General features: G+C 48.7%; 1 protein-coding gene and 1 pseudogene across 1 annotated transcript; one reads left to right on the top strand and one right to left on the bottom strand.

Moving 5' to 3' along the window:
* Positions 1 to 2,572: 2,572 nt before the first annotated feature.
* LOC109753281 (uncharacterized) lies at positions 2,573 to 2,992 on the bottom strand. Its single transcript, XM_020312193.1, has one exon. It carries the CDS (start codon positions 2,990 to 2,992, stop codon positions 2,573 to 2,575), a length of 420 nt encoding a protein of 139 aa, XP_020167782.1.
* A 13,335-nt stretch (positions 2,993 to 16,327) lies between these two features.
* LOC123493831 (uncharacterized) lies at positions 16,328 to 19,322 on the top strand (annotated as a pseudogene).
* Positions 19,323 to 20,477: the final 1,155 nt, after the last annotated feature.

The raw sequence follows: 20,477 nt of genomic DNA, 5'->3' as shown, positions 1-20,477 counted from the left end.
CAAGTTGGTTGACAGGCCAACCGCGCGAGGCGGCGAGCGTAAGCACCGTCCGGATTGTTGCAGGCTTGACGACGGGGGAGAAGGTCTCGCCGTAGTCGATGCCGGGGGGTTGATGAAAGCCACGCACGACCCAGCGGGCTTTGTACCGTTCGAGGGTGCCGTCAGCGCGAGTTTTATGCCGGAAAACCCATTTGCCGGTGATGATGTTGGCGCGCGGAGGGCGGGGCACGAGCTCCCACGTGTGGTTGCTGACGAGGGCGGTGAACTCGTCGCGCATGGCGGCGAGCCAGTTGGGGTCGCGTAGGGCAGTTCCCACCGACTTGGGGAGCGGTGAGATGTCCGGCGAGGCTGTGGAGGTAGCGACCAGCACGTAGTCGTCGAACTGCTTGTTGGGGCAGAAGACACCGGCGCGGCCGCGAGTCAGGGGCCCAGCAGCAACCGGAGCGGCAGGCGCCGCGGAGCGAGCAGGGCCCGGCGAGGAAGGCGCAGCAGAGGCACTGGGCGGTGAGGCAGCACCGCCACTGGATGACGATCGGACGGAGCCGCTTGAATCAGAGGCGCGCGCGCCACGCGGAGACCCCTGGGCACCGTCGGATGCCGATCGAGCGCTTCTGCTTGAAACAGAAGTGTGCGCGCCACGCGAAAGCTCCCGAGCACCGTCAGATGCCGATCGAACGCTCCCGCTTGAAGCAGAAGCGCGCGCGCCACCCGCAGGGAATCACACCGCGGGAGAGGCGGCCGGAGCAGCACCAGAGCCACGGAGCACCTGCAAAACGGGCGAAGCAGCGGCAGGTGGTGGTGGGGAAGGCGGAGCTGGGTTAGGAGCGGCGAACGGGAAGCTGAGCTCATCAAACCGAACATGGCGAGAGGTGAGCACACGCCGCATAACAGGGTCAAAGCAGCGATAGCCGCGATGGTCAGCAGGGTAGCCGAGGAATACGCACGCAACCGAGCGCGGTGTGAGCTTGTGTGCAGCCGTGGAGGAAGTGTTTGGAAAACACAGGCAACCGAACACTCGCAAGAGAGAATAGTCGGGGGAAGTGCCAAGGAGAAGTTCATGCGGTGTCACCGGTGAACTCGAACGACATGGACGCCGGTTCAGAAGATAAGTGGCAGTGCTGAGAGCCTCGGCCCAAAATCGTGGGGGCATGGAGGCATGAAAGAGAAGCGAGCGAACCCCATCGTTGAGCGTACGAAGGGAGCGCTCGGCCTTCCCATTTTGTTGACTTGTGTAAGGATAGGAAAGACGAAACACAGTGCCGTGAGAATCAAGAAGCGATCGCACGGCAGCGTTGTCGAACTCGCGAACGTTGTCAGTCTGTAGCGCAAGGACAGGACGCTGGAATTGTGTATGAACATAAGCAAAAAAGGAGCGCAAGACAGCGAGCACATCAGATTTGCGTTGGAGTGGGAAAGTCCACACGTAATGAGTGAAATCATCAAGTATCACAAGGTAAAATTCATATCCTGAAACGCTTACAACGGGAGAAGTCCAAACATCTAAATGCAGCAACTGAAAGGGAAAGAAACTATGCGACGTCGAAGCATGGAAGGAGAGGCGTGTATGCTTGCCCAAGCGACATGCCCGACAGGTGTGCGGGGCGGAACTACTGCAGCTGAAGGGGTACTGACGGAGCGAGGCGACGTGCGGGTGCCCAAGACGCTGGTGCCAGAGGTCGACGGTGGCCGCACCGGCGAAGACAGAACGCACGGGTGCCGAAGAAGAGCCAGCAACAGAGTAGAGATCACCGGTCGAGTCACTGCGCAGAATCACTGTCCGGGTGCGGCGGTCCTTTACAGAGAAACCAAAAGCGTCAAATTCCACATTGACAGGATTATCACGACAAAGTTGACGAACGGAGAGAAGGTTCGTAATAAGAGACGGAGACAGCACGACATTGCGAAGTATAAGCGGGGAGGAAGTAGTGATGAGAGAGCCCGTGCCCACATGAGTGATAGGAAGGTGATCACCGTTACCGACGATGATGGAAGAGGAAGAAAGGGAGGGACGGATGTTGTAGAGATTACCCGGAGAGGAGGCCATGTGCGCTGTGGCCCCCGTGTCGAGGTACCAGTCAGACGTGCTCCCTGACGAGGACGGACCGGCAGTGGCGCTCTGGAGCGCGGCCTGAAGGGAGGTCATGTCCCACGGAGGCGCGTGACCGGGCGTCGGGGCAGGGCTAGCCGGAGCAGCACCCGGAGGCGCGTAGTTGTTGTAGTAGCCGCCGTAGCCGTACGGTGGTGGTGGCGCGGAGGGAGCAGTAGCCAGCATGGCTTGCTGATGGGGTGTGCCGGGGCGCGGCCCGAGCACGCCGGCGCCCGGAGCACGCCAGGCGACGGGCCAGGCCTGGACAAGGCCCGTCCAGGAGCTGGATCCGGGAGCAGGGGCGGGGTAGCCAGGGGCCCGGGGCGGGGCAGGAGCCGGCTGGGGAGCGGCCCCCCCGTTGCCACGGCCGCGCTTCTTGCCGCGTCCGCGCCCGCGTGCGGCGCCAGGAGGATCACCAGTTGGAGAGGGGGGCGGGGGCGGGGGCGACGCAGGAGTGCTACGCCCAGCCACCAGCGCATGCGCCGTCTACAGGCGCGCGGACTGCTCGGCGCGGTGCTCCTCGAGCATGAGGAAGGCGCGAGTCTCCAGAAAGGTGGGGAGCGGCACGCGAGCAGTGATATGCGGGATGGCATGGTGGTACTGACGACCAAGACCACGCAGGAGATGGAATACCTGGCGGGTCTCGGTGACGGGTTGCCCCAGATCGCGAAGCTGATCCGCGAAGAGCTTCAACTTCGTGCAGTACTGCATGATGGACATCTCGCCCTGAACAACAGCGTGGTACTCGGCGTCGACGTAGACGGCGCGTGAGAGATGGTTGGCGGTGAAGAGCGCGCCGACGGCAGTCCAGACAGCGAGGGCGGAGTCATCGGGCTGCATCACCGCATCGAGCAGCTCCGGGGCGATGGTGGAGTAGAGCCAATGGACCACCGCGTGATCCGCCATGAGCCACTCGGGGTCGTCAGGGCGCGGAGGGGTTGTCGCAGAAACATGGTCGCGAAGCCTGAACATGCCAAGAACGGCGTCAAAGTGACGGCGCCACTGAGCATGATTGCTAGCGTTGAGGTCGAGGATGATCGGGACATGGCGCCGGATATCCACGGTGGGAAGAACAGAGGCAGCCGGAAGGGGAGCAACGCCGACGGGAGCGGCTGGCGCAAGACGGAGTGCAGCCGGGGCCGCGACCGGAGGCGGAGGAACGGCGGCAGGGTGGCCATCGTCATCAGGGAGATCGCCGTCGTGGGAGGGAGGAGGGGAGTGGTTGTCGAACCCATCATGGCAGCGGAAGGTAGTTGGGTGCGCGAGAGGATGAGGCTCCTAGGCGACTGATACCATGAAAGCAGGGATGAGATTCAACACACTTTGCATTAGCCATCGGAGGGCGTATATATACAGTTACAGGACGCCCACGAGGCCAGATCGTGTGCCACTACTACACGAACACAAACCCACTCACGCACTACCTAGCCCACGTACAGGCGCGGTGACCAGGCACACGCGCACGCACACTCTGTATGCTAACAGCCTTAATGCTTGTGCTGTCATTAACGACGTATTTTTGCTCCAAAAGCACAGCTTCTTCGAAATACTTCCTCAATCGGCCTTCCACCATTTTCTCTAGGGCGCTAATAGGCGCCGGTGCACCGGCCGAAACTTTCGGCCGGTCCCGCGTGGGCCACTGGATCTGTCTAACACGGAGCACGCGGAACCGCTCGATCACGCACATATCGGACGGGCTCGATGTGGACCCGGCCGTCGTCTTCCTCATCCGCCGCGCATCGTTGACACTGGCCGCCGTCGCCGTCTGCCACACCCCGCGTTCCTCGTGGCTCGCCGCATCGGTGGCTCGCCATGGCTGCCGCTCGCCGCTCGCCGTCTCCGCTGCATGCAGCAAAAAAGGTACCAGATGCATCAAAAACAAGCGGTGATGGCGGCCGCCAGGTCCAACAATGTCGAGGCCGCCGGTTCCAGCATCCGTCGCAGCACCATTGGTGCATAGAAAACAGTCATGTGCATCAACGGCTCGCCGCTGCAGCTTTTTCGTCGCCGGTCTCTGGTTGAAGCTTTTGAAATGTATGGTTGAAGCTTTTGTGTTAACGATTGTAGCTTTTTGCGTTTCCTGTCACCGGTTGAAGCTTTCTATATCGCCGGTCGAAGCTTTTTTTCTAGCCGGTTGAAGCTTTTTTCGTCGCCGGTTGCAACTTTTCTGATTTCCAGTCACCGGTCACCGCCGTGAATGGTGGTAACAATTACTGTCTATGGTAGTAGCAAACATTCTGTGTGGTTGCAGCAAAACGTTGTCGTGGCTGTCAAAGGGTTGCATCTTCTTCATGAATGATGTAGCTTTTCTCTATCGTTCGGTTGAAGCTTTTTTCATCAAAGGTTGTAGCATTTTATATAGACGGTTGTAGCTTTCCTCGATAGCACTGAACGCTTACAGCTTTCTGTATATACGGTTGAAGCATTTTTAATCTTGGGTTGAAGCTGTCCTGTCAACGGTTCCAGCACTCGCCAGCCTCCCCAGCTATCGCGCATCTCTGATTGCAGCAAAAAATACCATCGGTTCCAGCAAAAAATCTCTATGGTAGTAGCAAAACTATAACACAGTTGTAGCAAAAAATGGTCATCCGCCATCTCGCCGTGACGTCGAGGTTCCAGCAAAATTTGCACCGCGGGGTGCAGTCCTGCCATGGCTGGTTGCAGCTCCGGCGTGGCCGGGTCCGGCGAGGTAGGGAGAGCTCCGATGCACGCGGATCCGCGCGGATCTGGTCGAGGGCGGCCAGATCTGCTGAACGGCGGCGCGCCTGGGAGGCCTGCGGCGCGGGGCGATGCGTTGACCATGGCAGCGAGGAGAGAGAAAGAGAGAGATGCGCAAGAGGAAGAAGAGAAAAGGGAGGAGGACTAGTCGTCTCAGGTCCATCGCGCCAGCTGGTTGCTCGCGAGTGGGTCGCATCACGCGCGCATGGACTGGACCAGCTGAAGCTTCGGCCGGTGCCCCGGCCCCAAACGTTTCCCTTTTCTCTATAGCCATTTGGGGTTTACCTGATCTTTCAGCCTGGCATGTTACACAACAACATGCCATGTCATTTGTCACTTAACTTATTAGTGTGCACAAGCTCACCCTCATATCACGTATGGATATAGACCATGTCTCTAGAAGATATAGAAAAAGAAATATTGTAAAATGTAGTTTATTCAGCACGTTGGAAATAAGGAGTGTAAATGCTACCAACTTCTAAAACTGAAACCAACAGCTGTCCTGATATTACTCTACATCCAGAAATCACCTTGTAATCAGGCTGCTTTTCATTCGATGATATTTCTCGTCTCAGATGCACATGTTTCCTCTTTTGTTTAATCCAAAATATCGCACCGCTGCATGCATTTGGTTCTCATTTATTCCTAGTGATTCCCTACTTTCTAAATTGTTTTGCTGGTTCTATCAGGATAGTAGGAGAACACTTGAGAGCATAATACAAGTGTTTGTCTATTTCTTGTGTCATAGTGGATGAACGTACAACTACTCAGCCACATATGGTTATATGACGGTAGATACTTGGTAGCTCGACCGAGAAATGAGTTGATCTTAAACCAATACTAGCTTGCTCCATAATGTCATTCTATTAAATGATCATGCCATATATTAAATGAAAACATTATAATTTATTAACATCCATGTGAAGCTTAATTAAGTGTAGAAAAAATTTAGGCCTTCATATGGTACGTAGTCAGCTGTATTGTGAGAAAATAAGTCAAACTACTCCGGAAATTTATATTCTCATTGTTTTGATTGGAACAATATTTTTTTTGGGTGCTTTCTTATGTCATGTGTGCCTTATGTACTTAGAAACATAATCATAGATTATATATTTCTATTGTCTCATTTAGCTTGAAACTAGCTCATGATTGACTAGAGATTGTTATAGGCCGAGTACTAGTGATGTTCTACAACCGATTTTGAGCTTCACCCAATTTAGGCTCGCTCGAATTTTAATAGGAGTTGAGCTGAGTCAAGTTCAACTCGCTCAAACTCGACTCGTTTGCAGCCCTACCTGTACGACGCACATGTGCGTCAAATGGAGCCAGCTTCGCTGAAGCCAGGCGGCTTGGGCCGGCCCACTATGCCCCCATTGTTTCATTTCACTATATCTCTCGCTAGTTGGTCAGTTCTTATTTCGACATTTTTGAAAATACGAATATATACGATGAACAATTTTCAAATACATATCAAACATTTAGTAATGTGCGTTGAACAAATCTCATATACGCATTGAACATTTTTTAATGCACGTTGAAAAATTCATGAATACACACTAAATATTTTGTGTAATATATGTTGAACAAAAACGAAATATATAGAACATTTTTATTATTTCGTTGAACAAACTCTTAATTGATGAACATTGTTATAATGCATGCTGAACTTTTTTGTAATATACTCCCTCCTTTTTCTTTTAGTCTGAAGTCAAAGTAGCTCTAGTTTGACTAAATTTATAGTGAAAAGTATCAACATTTACAATGCCAAAGGAATATCTTTAGGTTCATTATGGAATGTAGTTTCATGTAGTTTCATATTATGCATATTTGATATTGTAGATGTTAATGTTTTCTTATACAAATTTTGTCAAATTTTGTAAAGTTTGACTAGACACAAATCTTGTATGTGGAGTAAAAGGAATGGAGGTAGTACCATGAACGTTTCCTTAATGTACGATGAACATTTTATAATACACATTGAACATTTTTTAGCATTTCTGAAAGAGGCACCATTGTGCCTTTGGCAAAAGCAAATTCATATCTCCACGAGAAATAAAATCATACCTCTTGCGGAAGGAAAAAAAAAGTAAACATGTTTTTTCGTTTCCGAGAGGCACGGACGTACCTTTCATAGAAGGAAAAAGAAAAAAAAATGTGTTTTTTCCGTTTCCGAGAGGCATAGACGTACCTCTCGCGGAAGGAAAAAGAAAAAAATGTGTTTTTTTTCGTTTCCGAGAGGCACGCCCATACCTCCCACGGAAGTAAATCCGTTCCTCTCGCAGAAGTAAAATCGTGCCTCTCGCGGAAAGAAAAAAAAAGAAAACGTATTTTTTTTCGTTCCCGAGAGGCACGGCCATGCCTCTCACGGAAGCAAAAAAAAGAGTTTTTTTGCATAATTTTTTTGTCCAACAGCTAAGAAAGATGGGTGGAAAACCAAAAAATTGAAAAGAAAACGAAAAAAGTCATCTAAAAGGCTGAAAACGTGTGCGGGGAAATAAAAAATAAAAAATCGAAGTGAGCGCACAAAGCACGACACATGGCGGCGGTTGAGAGTGCGCCATGTGGCGCATTCTCAGCCCACCCCAGGTGACCGTGGCGGGGCTCCCTAAGGAGTACTCCTTCGTTAGTTGCTTCCCAAGTAGGATCGTCATAGTATAGTCACCATTTTCTCCAATACAAAAGTAGTATAGTCACCAAAGTTGGCCAAGTGGGCCGGCATGGGCTAGCCCACGCCTAAATGGCCAGCCACGACACGGCCCGCCTAGGCACATTTATAAGTGGGTTGTGTCGTGCTGGCACGTGGGCCTCGCCCTTAGCTCCTAGTACGACACACTTATGAAACGGGTCGACTCATGTTATGCTTAGCCCTGATGGGTCGGGTTTTTCGTGAAAAAAGTTCATTAACACTTAACATGATATCTATTTTCAAAGATCTCGACACGAGAAATCCAACGATAAGAATGATTCTTGATTTAGATGCACAGTTCAAGAGATAGAACATTTAAAAAAATAAATCTACGAAAAAAGACAAAATTCCCAGATTATGATAAGTGGCACACATACACTGTGTCGTTTGTCACCATCAAAGAAGGTGAAAATAACACTTGCAAAGCGTGCCCTTAACTAGTGATTCCGCCAAACAATCCTTAAGGCAAGATGGGAAACTCACAAACCAGGTATTGATTTGACTTGGCTTTTTTAGGCAAGATTTGGCGTTGGTCTTGGCTAGTGTCGCTTCGGTCGAAATCACTAGTTAAGGGTTACCCTTTGCAAAGGTAACTCCCATCTTCTCAGTGGCTAACAAGTGGCGCACTGCATATGCGTTATTTTGTCACAACCTGATAGTTTTTTTTTCATAGGTTCATTTTATTCGAAACGTCCTATCTCTTGACCATGCATCAAAATCCTGAACCGTTTTCATCATTATATTTCCCACGTCAAGACCGTCAAAAATAAATCCCATGTTAATATGTTTTGACGAACTATTTTTCTGAAAAAGTAGAATAACCAAAGAAAAACAAAATACGAAAAAAATCAAAAGAAAAACAAAATACAAAAAAAAAGACCAAAAAACCTGGCATCCAGAAGAAAAAAGTGAGCGAGAAAAAAATGGAAGACAAAAAACCTAGAGACCCGACAGCAAAAACAGAAGAACTAGAACCAGAGACTCGAAAGCACGATTGCGGTTTTTCATAGAGAAAAATCACTTTTCGTAGAAGCACATATTTTCTCCCTTTCGGAGAAGTATACATGTGCATCTCGGAGAATGAAATTCGTGCCTGCACAAGAAGCAAATCTATATTTTTCGTGAAAACACAAGTTTTTTCCTTTCCGAGAAGCACAATTGTCTCTCTCACGGAAGCAAATCCGTGCCTCCGTGAAAACAAATATGTGTTTCTTTTGGAAGCAAACAAAATCATGCAATTTTTTCTTCCAAAACATAGGGACTACAATGCGAAAACCGAAAAGCCAAACCTCCCCATCTCTAAAACCCGAAGACGCGTATAGAAAAATAAAAAACAAAATTTAGAGGAAGCGTCCTACACGCGACATATGGCGGCGGCCGGACGTACAACTTGACGTGCTTCGAGGCCACCCAGAGTGACCCTTCGAGATCTCTACAAGTGGTAACCTCGAGTTAGTAGCTATCTGCTTTGGTGATTCCTTCCACGATACCCTGATTTGGGCTGAGGAAAGAGCCATAATAAGGGGCTTAGCCAAAAGAACATAAAGGAATGGGCCGAAGTATTCTCCGACCAGTAAAGTATACATTTCCCCCTCAAATCCCTCCCGCTAGATCAAATTCCCCCCAAAGTGTAAAACAGGTAAATTCAGCCGCTCAACTTTGCAAATACCGGATCAATTAGGCCATTGGGTGGTTTTGGGGAGGATTTCAAGCGTTTTTTTTTTTTTTGACTAAAGGTTGATGATTGGACATGTTGACTTGTCATTTGACGAGGAGTCGTCCACAATGGCCGTGTAGTGGTGGGGAAATTTTTTGTTGTCGATTTCCATAACAAATTTGCAAGTTCTGTACGTGATTGGTGGTCGTTTTCGAATTCCTCCCGTACGTGTTCGAGGTATGGAGATGATCGAGTTCACTCCTGCGTTTAGGCTGTCGCAGAGGTGCTCCATGTGCTGGAGTACCTGCACATGCTCGTGGTGCGCGGCTGCCGTAAATGGAGCTGGGAGGTGCACTGTCATGGCATCGTCTGCGACCATGCAAGGGCCATGGGATTTGCACGCTTAGAAGAAAGGGACATCAAGCGCAGGTGTCTCCATGGATATGCGTGGGGGTGACAAGGCGTTACGCCTCCGCCGGTCGCAAGTGAGATAGAAGATCAGATCAAAACCGCCTATGATTTGGAGCAAATCTATTCTGGGCCTAATTAATCAGGTATTGCAGAGTTGGGCGAAATCCAAAGATCATTCCCACCTCCTCACATTGCTTGCCTAAAAAAACGCTCCTCATGCTGCGACAAGTGGCACACTGCATGCATGCCACTTGTTGCAACCTAGAGTTTTCTTTTTTTTTCGTACACTCGTCTATTCAAAATGTTTTATCTGTTAAATCGTACGTCCAAATCTCGAATAGCTTCCAAATCTCGAATAGCTTTCATCATTGGATTCCTCGGGTCGAGATTTTCAAAACTAAATCCCATGTTCATAGGTTTTGACGAACTTTTTTCCATGAAAAACCAAATGAAAATTACCAGATGAAAACGAGCATGTTTTTCCCCTTTCCGAAAGAGACACGGCCGTGCCTCTCGGGAAAGCACGGTTGTGCCTCTCGCGGAAGGAAAAAAACAGAAAACACATTTTTCCCATTGCCGAGAGGCACGGCTGCCGTACGAAAGCACAAGCCTGCCTCTCGCGGAAGGAAAAAACAGAGAACACGTTTTTCCCGTTTCCGAGAGGCACTCGCGAAAACAAATAAATAAATAGAAAACACGTTTTTTCCATTTCCGAGAGGCATAATTGTGCCTCTCGCAAAAGCAAAACCATGCCTCTCGCGAAAACAAAACCATGCCTCTTGCGGAAGAAAAAAAAGCATTTTTTCAAGCAATTTTTTTTGAATTTTTTTTCTCCAAAAGCTAAGGAAGACCGGTGGAAAACCAAAAAGTCAAAAGAAAAAGAAAAACCCCATTGAAAAAGCCGAAAACGCGTGCAAAAAATAAAATAAATTCCGGAGGGAGTGTCCATGTGGAGCGCTCTCAGCCCACCCCCAAGTGATTGTTGTGAGGCTCTCGAAGGAGAGCTCGTCAACTAGTTGCTCTCATAGTTGAGGGGGTGATTTAACCGGTTTTAGACTTCGGGGGGAATTTGATCCAGTTAGGGCTCATTTGGTTGTTGGGCTGGTAAACCCTGGGAGTATATCCCTGTGGGTTTTCCCTGTTCATTTGGGATCCGTGGACCACCACGGGAAAACATCCCTCTTCCTATTTGGGCACCAAGGGAAAAGGTAGGGCACTTGCATATTTGAAAACGTGTCATTATAATCAAAACTGACCACAATATCAAAACTGACGACAAGTATCCCCATATATTTCAGAAATGAGTCATTATAATCAAAATTAATATTGTAATTTCAAGGAATATTCAAGAACATCAGAATACAGAAATAATAATAAAAAAACAACAACAAAATATTTCACTCATGCATATCAGTCTTACATACATGGTAATTATGCCTCAAAAGCGAAAATGGTCCAACTAAAAAAGAACCCTGACCGAGGTTATCTCCGTGGGCTGGACCTCAGACTTCGTGCATAAGCGAAGGGTATATTTCCGTGAAAATAAGCACCCAGGGGCATGTGCCCATGGGCAGCCCAGGTCGAGTCCGTGACGGAAATGACCCCTCCCCGAATCCGGAGCACCGCTCCTCGTGCGGCCGTTTTCTATAAGAAGATGCATCAGGCGTAGAAAGAAAGAGAAAAAGAAACACACGCACGCCAGACGCCACACACCGCACGACGCTGACAGACGCGAGTCGCTCCTCTCCTTCCTTCAGTCCCCAAACCTTTCGAAGATGCCGAAGGGCGGCAGGCGGCGCAGCAGAGGGAATCCGGAGACGGAGAGGGAAGCAAAGAAGAAGACGACGACGAGAAGCGTGGCAGAGGATCGAGGATTGATGTTGGCGGCCTTCGAGAGTGAGAAAGCCCAACCGCGACCAAAATTTGGCACCCAACCTCCCCTCCGCTTGATTCCCTTCCCAATCACGACATGACCAGCAGTGGTTGTAGTATTGGTGCTCATTTTCCTCTATGTATGTATGTATGTATGTATGTATGTATGTATGTATGTATGTATATGTAGATCGTGTGTACGACGACGATGTGGTCGAATCCTCGTATCCACCCAGCCCTCTGCTCCACAGACCCTACATCCCGATGAACTAGCTCACAGGCCGGACATACGTGCCGCCTTCAAGCACGCCAAAGCCGAATACCAAGCAGATTTAGGTCTTGATCTCTCTTTTCCTCCTCATCATCATCGTCGATCGTTATAAGCACTTCTTCTTCGATACAACCCCCTAAATACAACAACGGCTGAGATCACTCCATACCCCTTCATTAAAAAGGGTATGATCATCTCATAAAAAAAAAGCCGCTGCCCGCGCGACGGGGCTGTACCCGCGTCGTGTCGTGTACAGCGAGTGCACGTACATGCGCCCGCCCGTCTACATGGTGTGTTGGGCCGTCTACGTACGACGACCAGCTGTCGTGGTCAAAGGAAAAAAAAACACATCGCTAGGACGGTTGCGTGGCGTCGGTCAAGGAACGGTTCCCGAGGCGGCCGCCGCCCCCGATGCGCCATTAAGGCCGGCGTTAAGCCGGTGCGTCGGTCACCTACCGCCGCCCCGCCCTGATGTTAAATCGCCCCCACCTTCCCGTCTGCCTCCCCCACCCCCACTCACCTCACCCACCGACGCCATCCACCAGACGCGTCGTCTGCCTCCCCCACGTCCTTCTCGGCGACATCCATGGCGTCCGGCGGCAGCGGTGGCACGGACGGCCGTGGCGGCGCGTGGCCGACGAGCCTGGGCACGCCGGACACGGACGAGCTCATCCGGCTCGGGCTAATGGTGCCGCCGGGCTGCCGTCTGCCGCACATCTTCCACATCACCGCCGACGGGTACCCGACGAGGGGGCCCGGCGCGACGCCGGAAGAGCTCCGCCGACATGAGGGCAGCCGCTGGAATATTGCCGGCCGTACAAGGTTTTGGACGGGCAAGGACTTCTGGAAGGTCGTCGCCCAGGCTCCTCGGGATTCGGAGATGGGCGGCCCGTCGTCTGCCCCGCGCCGGCCCCGCCGTCCCCAAGCTCCTCCCGCCGTCCGGTGCCCACGGTCGCCGGGCCCGCCGCCCCTCCCGCCGGGCCCGCCGCCCCTCCCGCCGGAGCAGTTCGCGCTGCGCGAGGACGGCGACCCGGACGACTGCCCCGGCTACCTCATCGCCCTACGGGCGTCGCAGGCAGAAGCGGCGGCGGCGGCAGAGGCCAGAGAGGTCGCCGAGCTGCAGGCGGCACTAGACGCCGCGGCGGCTATGGCGGCGGCTGCAGAGGCCGCCGAGCTGCAGGCGGCACTGGATGCGGCGGCGGCTATGGGTGCGGTGCAGGCACCGGCGCAGGCGGCTCCGGTGGAGGACGACGCCGGGAAGAGCAGCAACGATGACGACGGTGACGGCGGTGCGGGCGAGATCGTGGACCTCGCCGCGTCCGACGACGACGAGTAGATTAGGTTTAGATTAGGTCCTCTTATGTTTAATTAATTTAGATTAGGTCCTTTTATGTTTAATTAAGTTTCGTTATGTTCGAATGTAAAATGAACCCTTTGTCGTAAGGTTTAATGAACTATCCTTATGTTTGAATGAATTTTAGATGCAAATTACTATGAAATATTCTGACACTGTTTTTAAATTTTGAATCATTTTGTAAAAGAGAAGTTAGCGAAAAGAAATTAAAACATATCCAAGGCTCCTCCTGCCGCCATTAAAATACTACAGCAACACACACCTTTCATCTGTGTTGATCGATTCGTCACCATATCGATAGCATGTAGAATCGCCAAAAATACAGCCGCAAACGCGTTTGTCTAGTTTTAGAATATTTTAAAAAGTTGGACATTTATAGAAAAAAAGTTGATCATTTCAAATGAGAGAAAATGGATGTCATCATTTTAAATCAAGATTTATAAAACAATTCATTGATTAAAGAAATAAGCCGTACTATCTTATAGACTCTGACAATTCGAAGTGAATGGAAAAAAATGATAGAAAAAAGAAAAATTGAAAGACACGAAAATCGACGTGTGAAAAAAGTTTGCGTCACGTCCGGGTACTATTGTAGGTTTTTTTTGGCATACATGCTTGCCATGGTCAATGTAGCCCGTGAAGAAACTGTGAGACCGTTTGGCCGATGCGAAGAGGAGATATGCAAGGGGGATCCGTTCCCCCCTTACGGAAACCACTTCCTTCCATATGGATTTGGCGTGCGTGCTTGCCCATTTGGCGGATGCGAAGGAGAGGCGTACGAGCGAGGGCCCCCTCCGCCCATACCGAAACCACCGCCTTCCATACCAAGTACCTGAGCGGTTTCACGGAATGCACCCAACTTTTGCCAGCGTGTGTGGGGCCCCACCCGGGCACCCCACGCCAAAAATGAACGAAATCCGACAACGAACGCACGTTGCGTCACGTCCGGACAGTATTTTAGGGGTTTTCGGCCCAGAAAATCGTAGAAAATCCATACAGTGTCGAAACTCAAAAAAATTGGCGTGCATGCTTGCCATGGTCATTGTAGCACGTGAACAAAAAATGTGCCCGTTTGGCGGATGCGAAGGAGAGGCGTACGACCGAGGGCCCCCTCGCCCATACCGAAACCACCGCCTTCCACACCATGTACCTGAGCGGTTTTACGGAATGCACCCAACTTTTTCCAGCGCGTGTGGGGCCCCACCCGGGCACCCCACGCCAAAAATGAACGAAATCCGACAACGAACGCACGTTGCATCACGTCCGGGCAGTATTTTAGGGGTTTTCGGCCCAGAAAATCGCAGAAAATCCATACAGTGTCGAAACTCGAAAAAATTTGCGTGCGTGCTTGCCACGGTCATTGTAGCACGTGAACAAAAATGAGCCTGTTTGGCGGATGCGAAGGAGAGGCATACGACCGAGGGCCCCCTCCGCTCATACCGAAACCACCGCCTTCCACACCAAGTACCTGAGCGGTTTCACGGAATGCATCCAACTTTTGCCAGCGCATGTGGGGCCCCACCCGGGCACCCCACGCCAAAAATGAACGAAATCCGACAACGAACGCACGTTGCGTCACGTCCGGGCAGTATTTTAGGGGTTTTCGGCCCATAAAATCGTAGAAAATCCATACAGTGTCGAAACTCAAAAAATTTGGCGTGCGTGCTTGCCACAGTCATTGTAGCACGTGGAAAAAATGAGCCCGTTTGGCGGATGCGAAGGAGAGGCGTACGACTGAGGGCCCCCTCCGCCCATACCGAAACCACCGCCTTCCACACCAAGTACCTGAGAGGTTTCACGGAATGCACCCAACTTTTGCCAGCACGTGTGGGGCCCCACCCGGGCACCCCATGCCAAAAATGAACGAAATCCGACAACGAACGCACGTTGTGTCACGTTCGGGCAGTATTTTAGGGGTTTTCGGCCCAGAAAATCGTAGAAAATCCATACAGTGTCGAAACTCGAAGAAATTTGGCGTGCGTGCTTGCCACTGTCATTGTAGCACGTGAAAAAAATGAGCCCGTTTGGCGGATGCGAAGGAGAGGCGTACGACCGAGGGCCCCCTCCGCCCATACCGAAACCACCGCCTTCCACACCAAGTACCTGAGCGGTTTCACGGAATGCACCCAACTTTTGCCAGCGCGTGTGGGGCCCCACCCGGGCACCCCACGCCAAAAATGAACGAAATCCGACAACGAACGCACGTTGCGTCACGTCCGGGCAGTATTTTAGGGGTTTTTGGCCCAGAAAATCGTAGAAAATCCATAGTGTCGAAACTCAAAAAAATTTGGCATGCGTGCTTGCCACGGTCATTATAGCACGTGGAAAAAAATGAGCCCGTTTGGCGGATGCGAAGGAGAAGCGTACGACCGAGGGCCCCTCCGCCCATACCGAAACCATCGCCTTCTACACCAAGTACCTGAGCTGTTTCACGGAATGCACCCAACTTTTGCCAGCGCGTGTGGGGCCCCACCCGGGCACCCCATGCCAAAAATGAACGAAATCCGACAACGAACGCACGTTGCGTCACGTCCGGGTAGTATTTTAGGGATTTTCAGCCCAGAAAATCGTAGAAAATCCATACCGTGTCGAAACTCGAAAAAATTGGCATGCGTGCTTGCCACAGTCATTGTAGCACGTGAAAAAAATGCCCGTTCAATTAAGTTAAAAAAATTAACCCGTTCGATTAAGTTAAAAAAATGAGACAGTTCGATTAAGTTAAAATAATGAGGCCGTCTATCTAAAAAGAAAATAAAAAACGCCGGGCGTCTCGCTAAGCGACGCGCATGCGTGCATGGGGCCGTCCCACTAACAACGCCGCCGCAATCAGTGCTCGGGCGACGTCCTTAGCCGACGTGCATGCAAACATACCTTCTATCCCGTCTAAGTTTCCGCCAGCCCGTCTCGCCGCCGCCGCGATCTACACGTACTGCCGACGTACGCCACCCGTCGCCGTCCAAACGTCGCCGGTGCGCCCGCGCCGGCCTGCCTGCCCTGACCCGTCGCCGTCTCTACGCCGCTGGTGCCTCTCCCACCGTCATCGTCGTATAAGTTTTTTTGTGTCTGTGTTTTTATACGAAGAAGGTCATAGCAGTACCATGGTATGTGACAGAACACTATTTCGTGCAGTATGAATATCGACGGTGTGATTCCATGTTCTGTTGAAAAGTGGGTTAGTCTAGTTGACAGACTATCACCAAGTCAGAAATTCAGGTTTTATAAAACGGATATGCAGGGCATGTTCAGAATACCATCCATAAAGATGCGTGATTTTTTGCTTCATTTTTTACTCCAAGGTTACAATCCAAGTAGCAAAAAATTCATGGTCCAAGAGAGTTCTGGAAGTAGTGCTGGAAGTAAAGGCCTTATTTCACTAAGGCCTGATGATGTGTACTCCATATTTGGTTGGAAAAACAATGGAGTGGATGTTTTTGGTTTTCTTAGTACAGAAGGAGAAAAAGCAACCAAAAAAATACCAGTTAGTTTTGTTAACAAAAAAATGGTAAGATCATGATTGATGATCTGATCGAAAAGATTGTGAGGAATAAGACCACGGACGATGACTTTATTCGGATGACGTTTCTAGTTCTCTTAGGAACTATAATTGCACCAATGTCTCATGAATACGTTCCGAAGAAGTACTATGCCTTAGTGCAAAAAATTAAGTTGATAAGGAAGTTCAACTGGAATGCATTCACTTCGCGATTCTGTTTGTCGAAGATTGGCAAGCTTCTGCAGGACGGCCATGTTAGGCAGTGGCCACAGGGGAACCTGGCCCTTTTGCAAGTACGTTCTTTTTATTAATTTTAACATTTTTCTTATATAATGTTATCGAAGAACATGTTATTTAATTAGTTTATGTGTTTTGCAGTACCTATACTAGGAGAAGGTGCAACCGTCATCGGTCCAAAATATGATCCGTTGGCATTGTTGAGCCCACTGATGAGGAACTGGACGGAAGATATGGCCGTGAGAAGAGACAAATACGACTATGAATATGGTCGTGGTGTTGGGATGGTAATCCGAGTAATCTTGTTTTGTTTTACATTTATGAAATAAAATTAAGTGTTAATATGATTTGTATGTATAATTCTCTTGTTGCATTTGTAGATCGATGACAACATTACAGAGGAGTACAGGCTGAAAAAAATTGGAGAAGCATAAGCTGAAAAAACTAAGAAAGCTAGTACCAAAAAATCTAACGTTACTGGAAGGAGGAAAGAGGGCAGTACCTCGGAGGCTTTGAGCCAGAAGCCTACTATGGACCGGATTTTGAGTGAGATTAATGAGCTTCGGAAGGAAATGCTTCGTTTGCCAGAGTTATGTGCACATGTAACACATGAGCATGTCACTTTAATGTCCATCACTTTATTGAAGAACTAAGATGAAATGTTTTCTTGCAGAGGATGATTGAGAAACTGAACAAAACCGGTGTCTTCTACAAACCCGGTAACCTCGAAGAAGAAGAAGAGAATCTATACGGAGGCATTAATGAGTCTGGAAACGATGGTGAATTTCCGGAAAAAGAGTTTGTATATCAAAAAGATGATTCAGACCAGTTCCGTACACCTTCCAAAATGAATTTGCAAAAGGATGATGACGGCATTGATGTAACTTCTCGTGGAAACACACCTTTTTACTGCACTCCTGAGTACATGGATAGTTTCAAGGGTGATATGGATGATCCTATCGAAGTACCAGAAGTATTAGATGAAAAAGCGGCCTCATCTGTAGGGACGGACAAGATCGCATCGCATGCATCGCTTGGTTCTCAAGGAGTGGAAGAGGAAGTGGAGGAGGTTACTGGCAGGCGCAAGCGCAAAGGGTCACAACATGTCAAGTCTCCTTATGTGGTCCCTAAACCGAACAAGCGTGCAAAACCCGCGCCTTGGTGACCTAACCACTTGAAAAGCAACAATCTTTTATTTGACTTAGTCACAAGACTTTGCAAAATTATTATGAAGCTACGCGTTCTGCGAAAGGAAGTAGTTTTTTGTGTTTCTAATTGTTCTTGCGTAATAATTATTTATATAATTGCGTTTATAAGTATTTGAGTTGTGTTTACAGAATTGTTTCAAAATGGTGGTGTTAACAAATCTAGTGATGAGTATGATGTGGTGAAAGCGTCCATCAAGTAAGTGCGTGCGCATGAGTATTCACAAAAACACAGAATTTTCAATGATGGCACAGAAGATGGTCTCAGTGTGCAGAGAGCTTGTCAAATTATTAACCATGAGTGGCTAAGTGGCGACGTAAGTTAATTTCATCTATTGTATTACAATTGATTCCAAAATACCATTGTCAAATCTGACACATTATTTATAGGTAATTAATGCATACTCATCATTTTTGGCTGACAAAGTTAATGACGATCGTTTGATGTTGAAAACTTGGAGGGTACATTGGCTGCTTCACATTAGACCCGGAAAGAAGACCGCCGGTAACGACTATGAAGCAGAGTCGCATAGTAATTGACCCGTGAATAGATGTGAGGACGAGTATTTCAAAAAACCAAAGGTAAGTTTGATTGGCTACACGGTATATACATACTATAGTATGTGCTGATTGTGTTTTATGCTCGTTGTCATGCAGACTTATATTCCTCTAAACAAGGGAAACACTCACTGGGTTACTGTCGTCATGCATAGCGGGAAGAGAGAGTTTCAGGTTCTTGACTCGTTGATGACTGGAAAACTTGATAGTGTTACTAGACAACTCATTGAGGACCTGGTAGGTTTTAATTTCAATTGTGTATTTGGTAACATTCGTTTCGTTTACTATACTGAATGACATTCTTTCCACCATGTTAATTTTATCTTTAGAGAAAACAACTAGGAGAAGATATCCAAGAAGCAAATGCAACCAGAGTTGTGAATTATCCGGATGTGTCCACATGGCCTATTCAAAGGTATGACATGCCAAAACAAAATGATGGATGAGTTCTTACTTTGACAGAATGTCGATCCTATATGTTCAATAGATATTTAATCTTCGTAAATTGTATGCACTAGGAATTCATGTGGAATATTTCTCCTTCGATGCTTTCAATATTGGGATGGTGACAAATGGACAGGCTTATTTTCACAGGTACACATGTAATGTTTTTACTACGACGTACAATGTACGCTGTGCTAACACCACTTTTTTTTTCAGAGGTCAATTGATGATTCGAGGGAGGTAATGATAGCGCAACTTATCTTTTCGGAAAGAAACAAGCCTGATGAAGTGAAAAACAAAGTTATTCGGGAGTCAAAGAAGAAGAAATAGATGCGACACGGAGGAGTTTTGCATGTGATTGGGTGTTACTGGAGGACTATATTTTCCTTTCCCGATGCACACTTTGTTATAATTTTTATGTAATAGATATATTTATTGATTTGGCCACTATTTTGTTTCGAAAAGTTTATATACTTAATTGCTTTTTTATGTCCAGATGATATTTTGTTTCAGAAAATTTATATAATCAGTCTTTTTTTTACACTAAACTATGTAATCGTGTTGTCGTTTATTTTCTGTACACTAAACTATGGTAGTGCATTATTAAAAAAACGCTGCAATTTTGTTTAGAAAAACAAAAAGTAATTTAGAAAAACAACAATAATGTTTAGATTTACATATATGTAATCGTGTCGTCGTTTATTTTCTGTACACTATACTATGGCAGCACACTGCGTGTTAGTTTAGAAAAGCAAAAAAAATAGTTTAGAAAAAAAAAGCCCGCCCATCCACAGCGTGTCTTAATAATCCCGTCATTATCAAGCCAACCTGGCGACTACAACAGGCGTTTCAGAACACGCCGTGGAAACCAGGCCCAATAGGGCAGCCTCGACGACAGGGTAGCAATTCAGAGAAGTTCAAAGTGGCGACGGGGCCCGGGTATATAAGCCGGTCGACGTCTCCTTCGGACGGTGAGGTGGGACTAAACTTGCGTCGGCCGCGGGGCGACGTGGAGACAGCCAGCCGCGACATGCGCCGGCCCAATAAGGCCATGGACGGCGCGGACTTCTCGACGGCTCGACGCGCAGTGGGCCGGCCCAGCTAACCCCGCCGGGACGACGTGCCAGGGGAAACTAAAGCAAATTTAGTCCACCTCGCCGGCCGAAGGAGACGTCGACCGGCTTATATACCTAGCTCCCGTCGCCACATTGAACTTCACTTATCTTCTGCCCCGTCGACTCGGCTGCCCTGTTGTGGCCTGTTACCGCGTCGTGATCTGAAACGCATGTCGTAGTCGCCTGGTGGGCTTGATAACGACGTGCTTATTAAGACACGCTTGTGGACGGACGGGCTATTTTGTTTTCTTCTTCTATAACAAAATTGAGTGTTTTTTCAATATATTTGACAACTGACGGGACTGTAGTAAATACCAATACAGAATTCATAGTATAAACAGTGAATATTGTACATTTATATCAACAATAA

The sequence above is a fragment of the Aegilops tauschii genome, chromosome 5 (genome assembly GCF_002575655.3).
Source record: "Aegilops tauschii subsp. strangulata cultivar AL8/78 chromosome 5, Aet v6.0, whole genome shotgun sequence".
NCBI classification, from domain to species: domain Eukaryota; kingdom Viridiplantae; phylum Streptophyta; class Magnoliopsida; order Poales; family Poaceae; genus Aegilops; species Aegilops tauschii.
Note: the sequence above shows the minus strand (reverse complement) of the source record. Positions and strands in the feature narration are given on the sequence as shown.

What these genes read in the sequence shown, in the direction of transcription:
- LOC109753281 (XM_020312193.1), bottom strand. Translation starts at nt 2,992, where the DNA reads ATGGCGGATCACGCGGTGGTCCATTGGCTCTACTCCACCATCGCCCCG.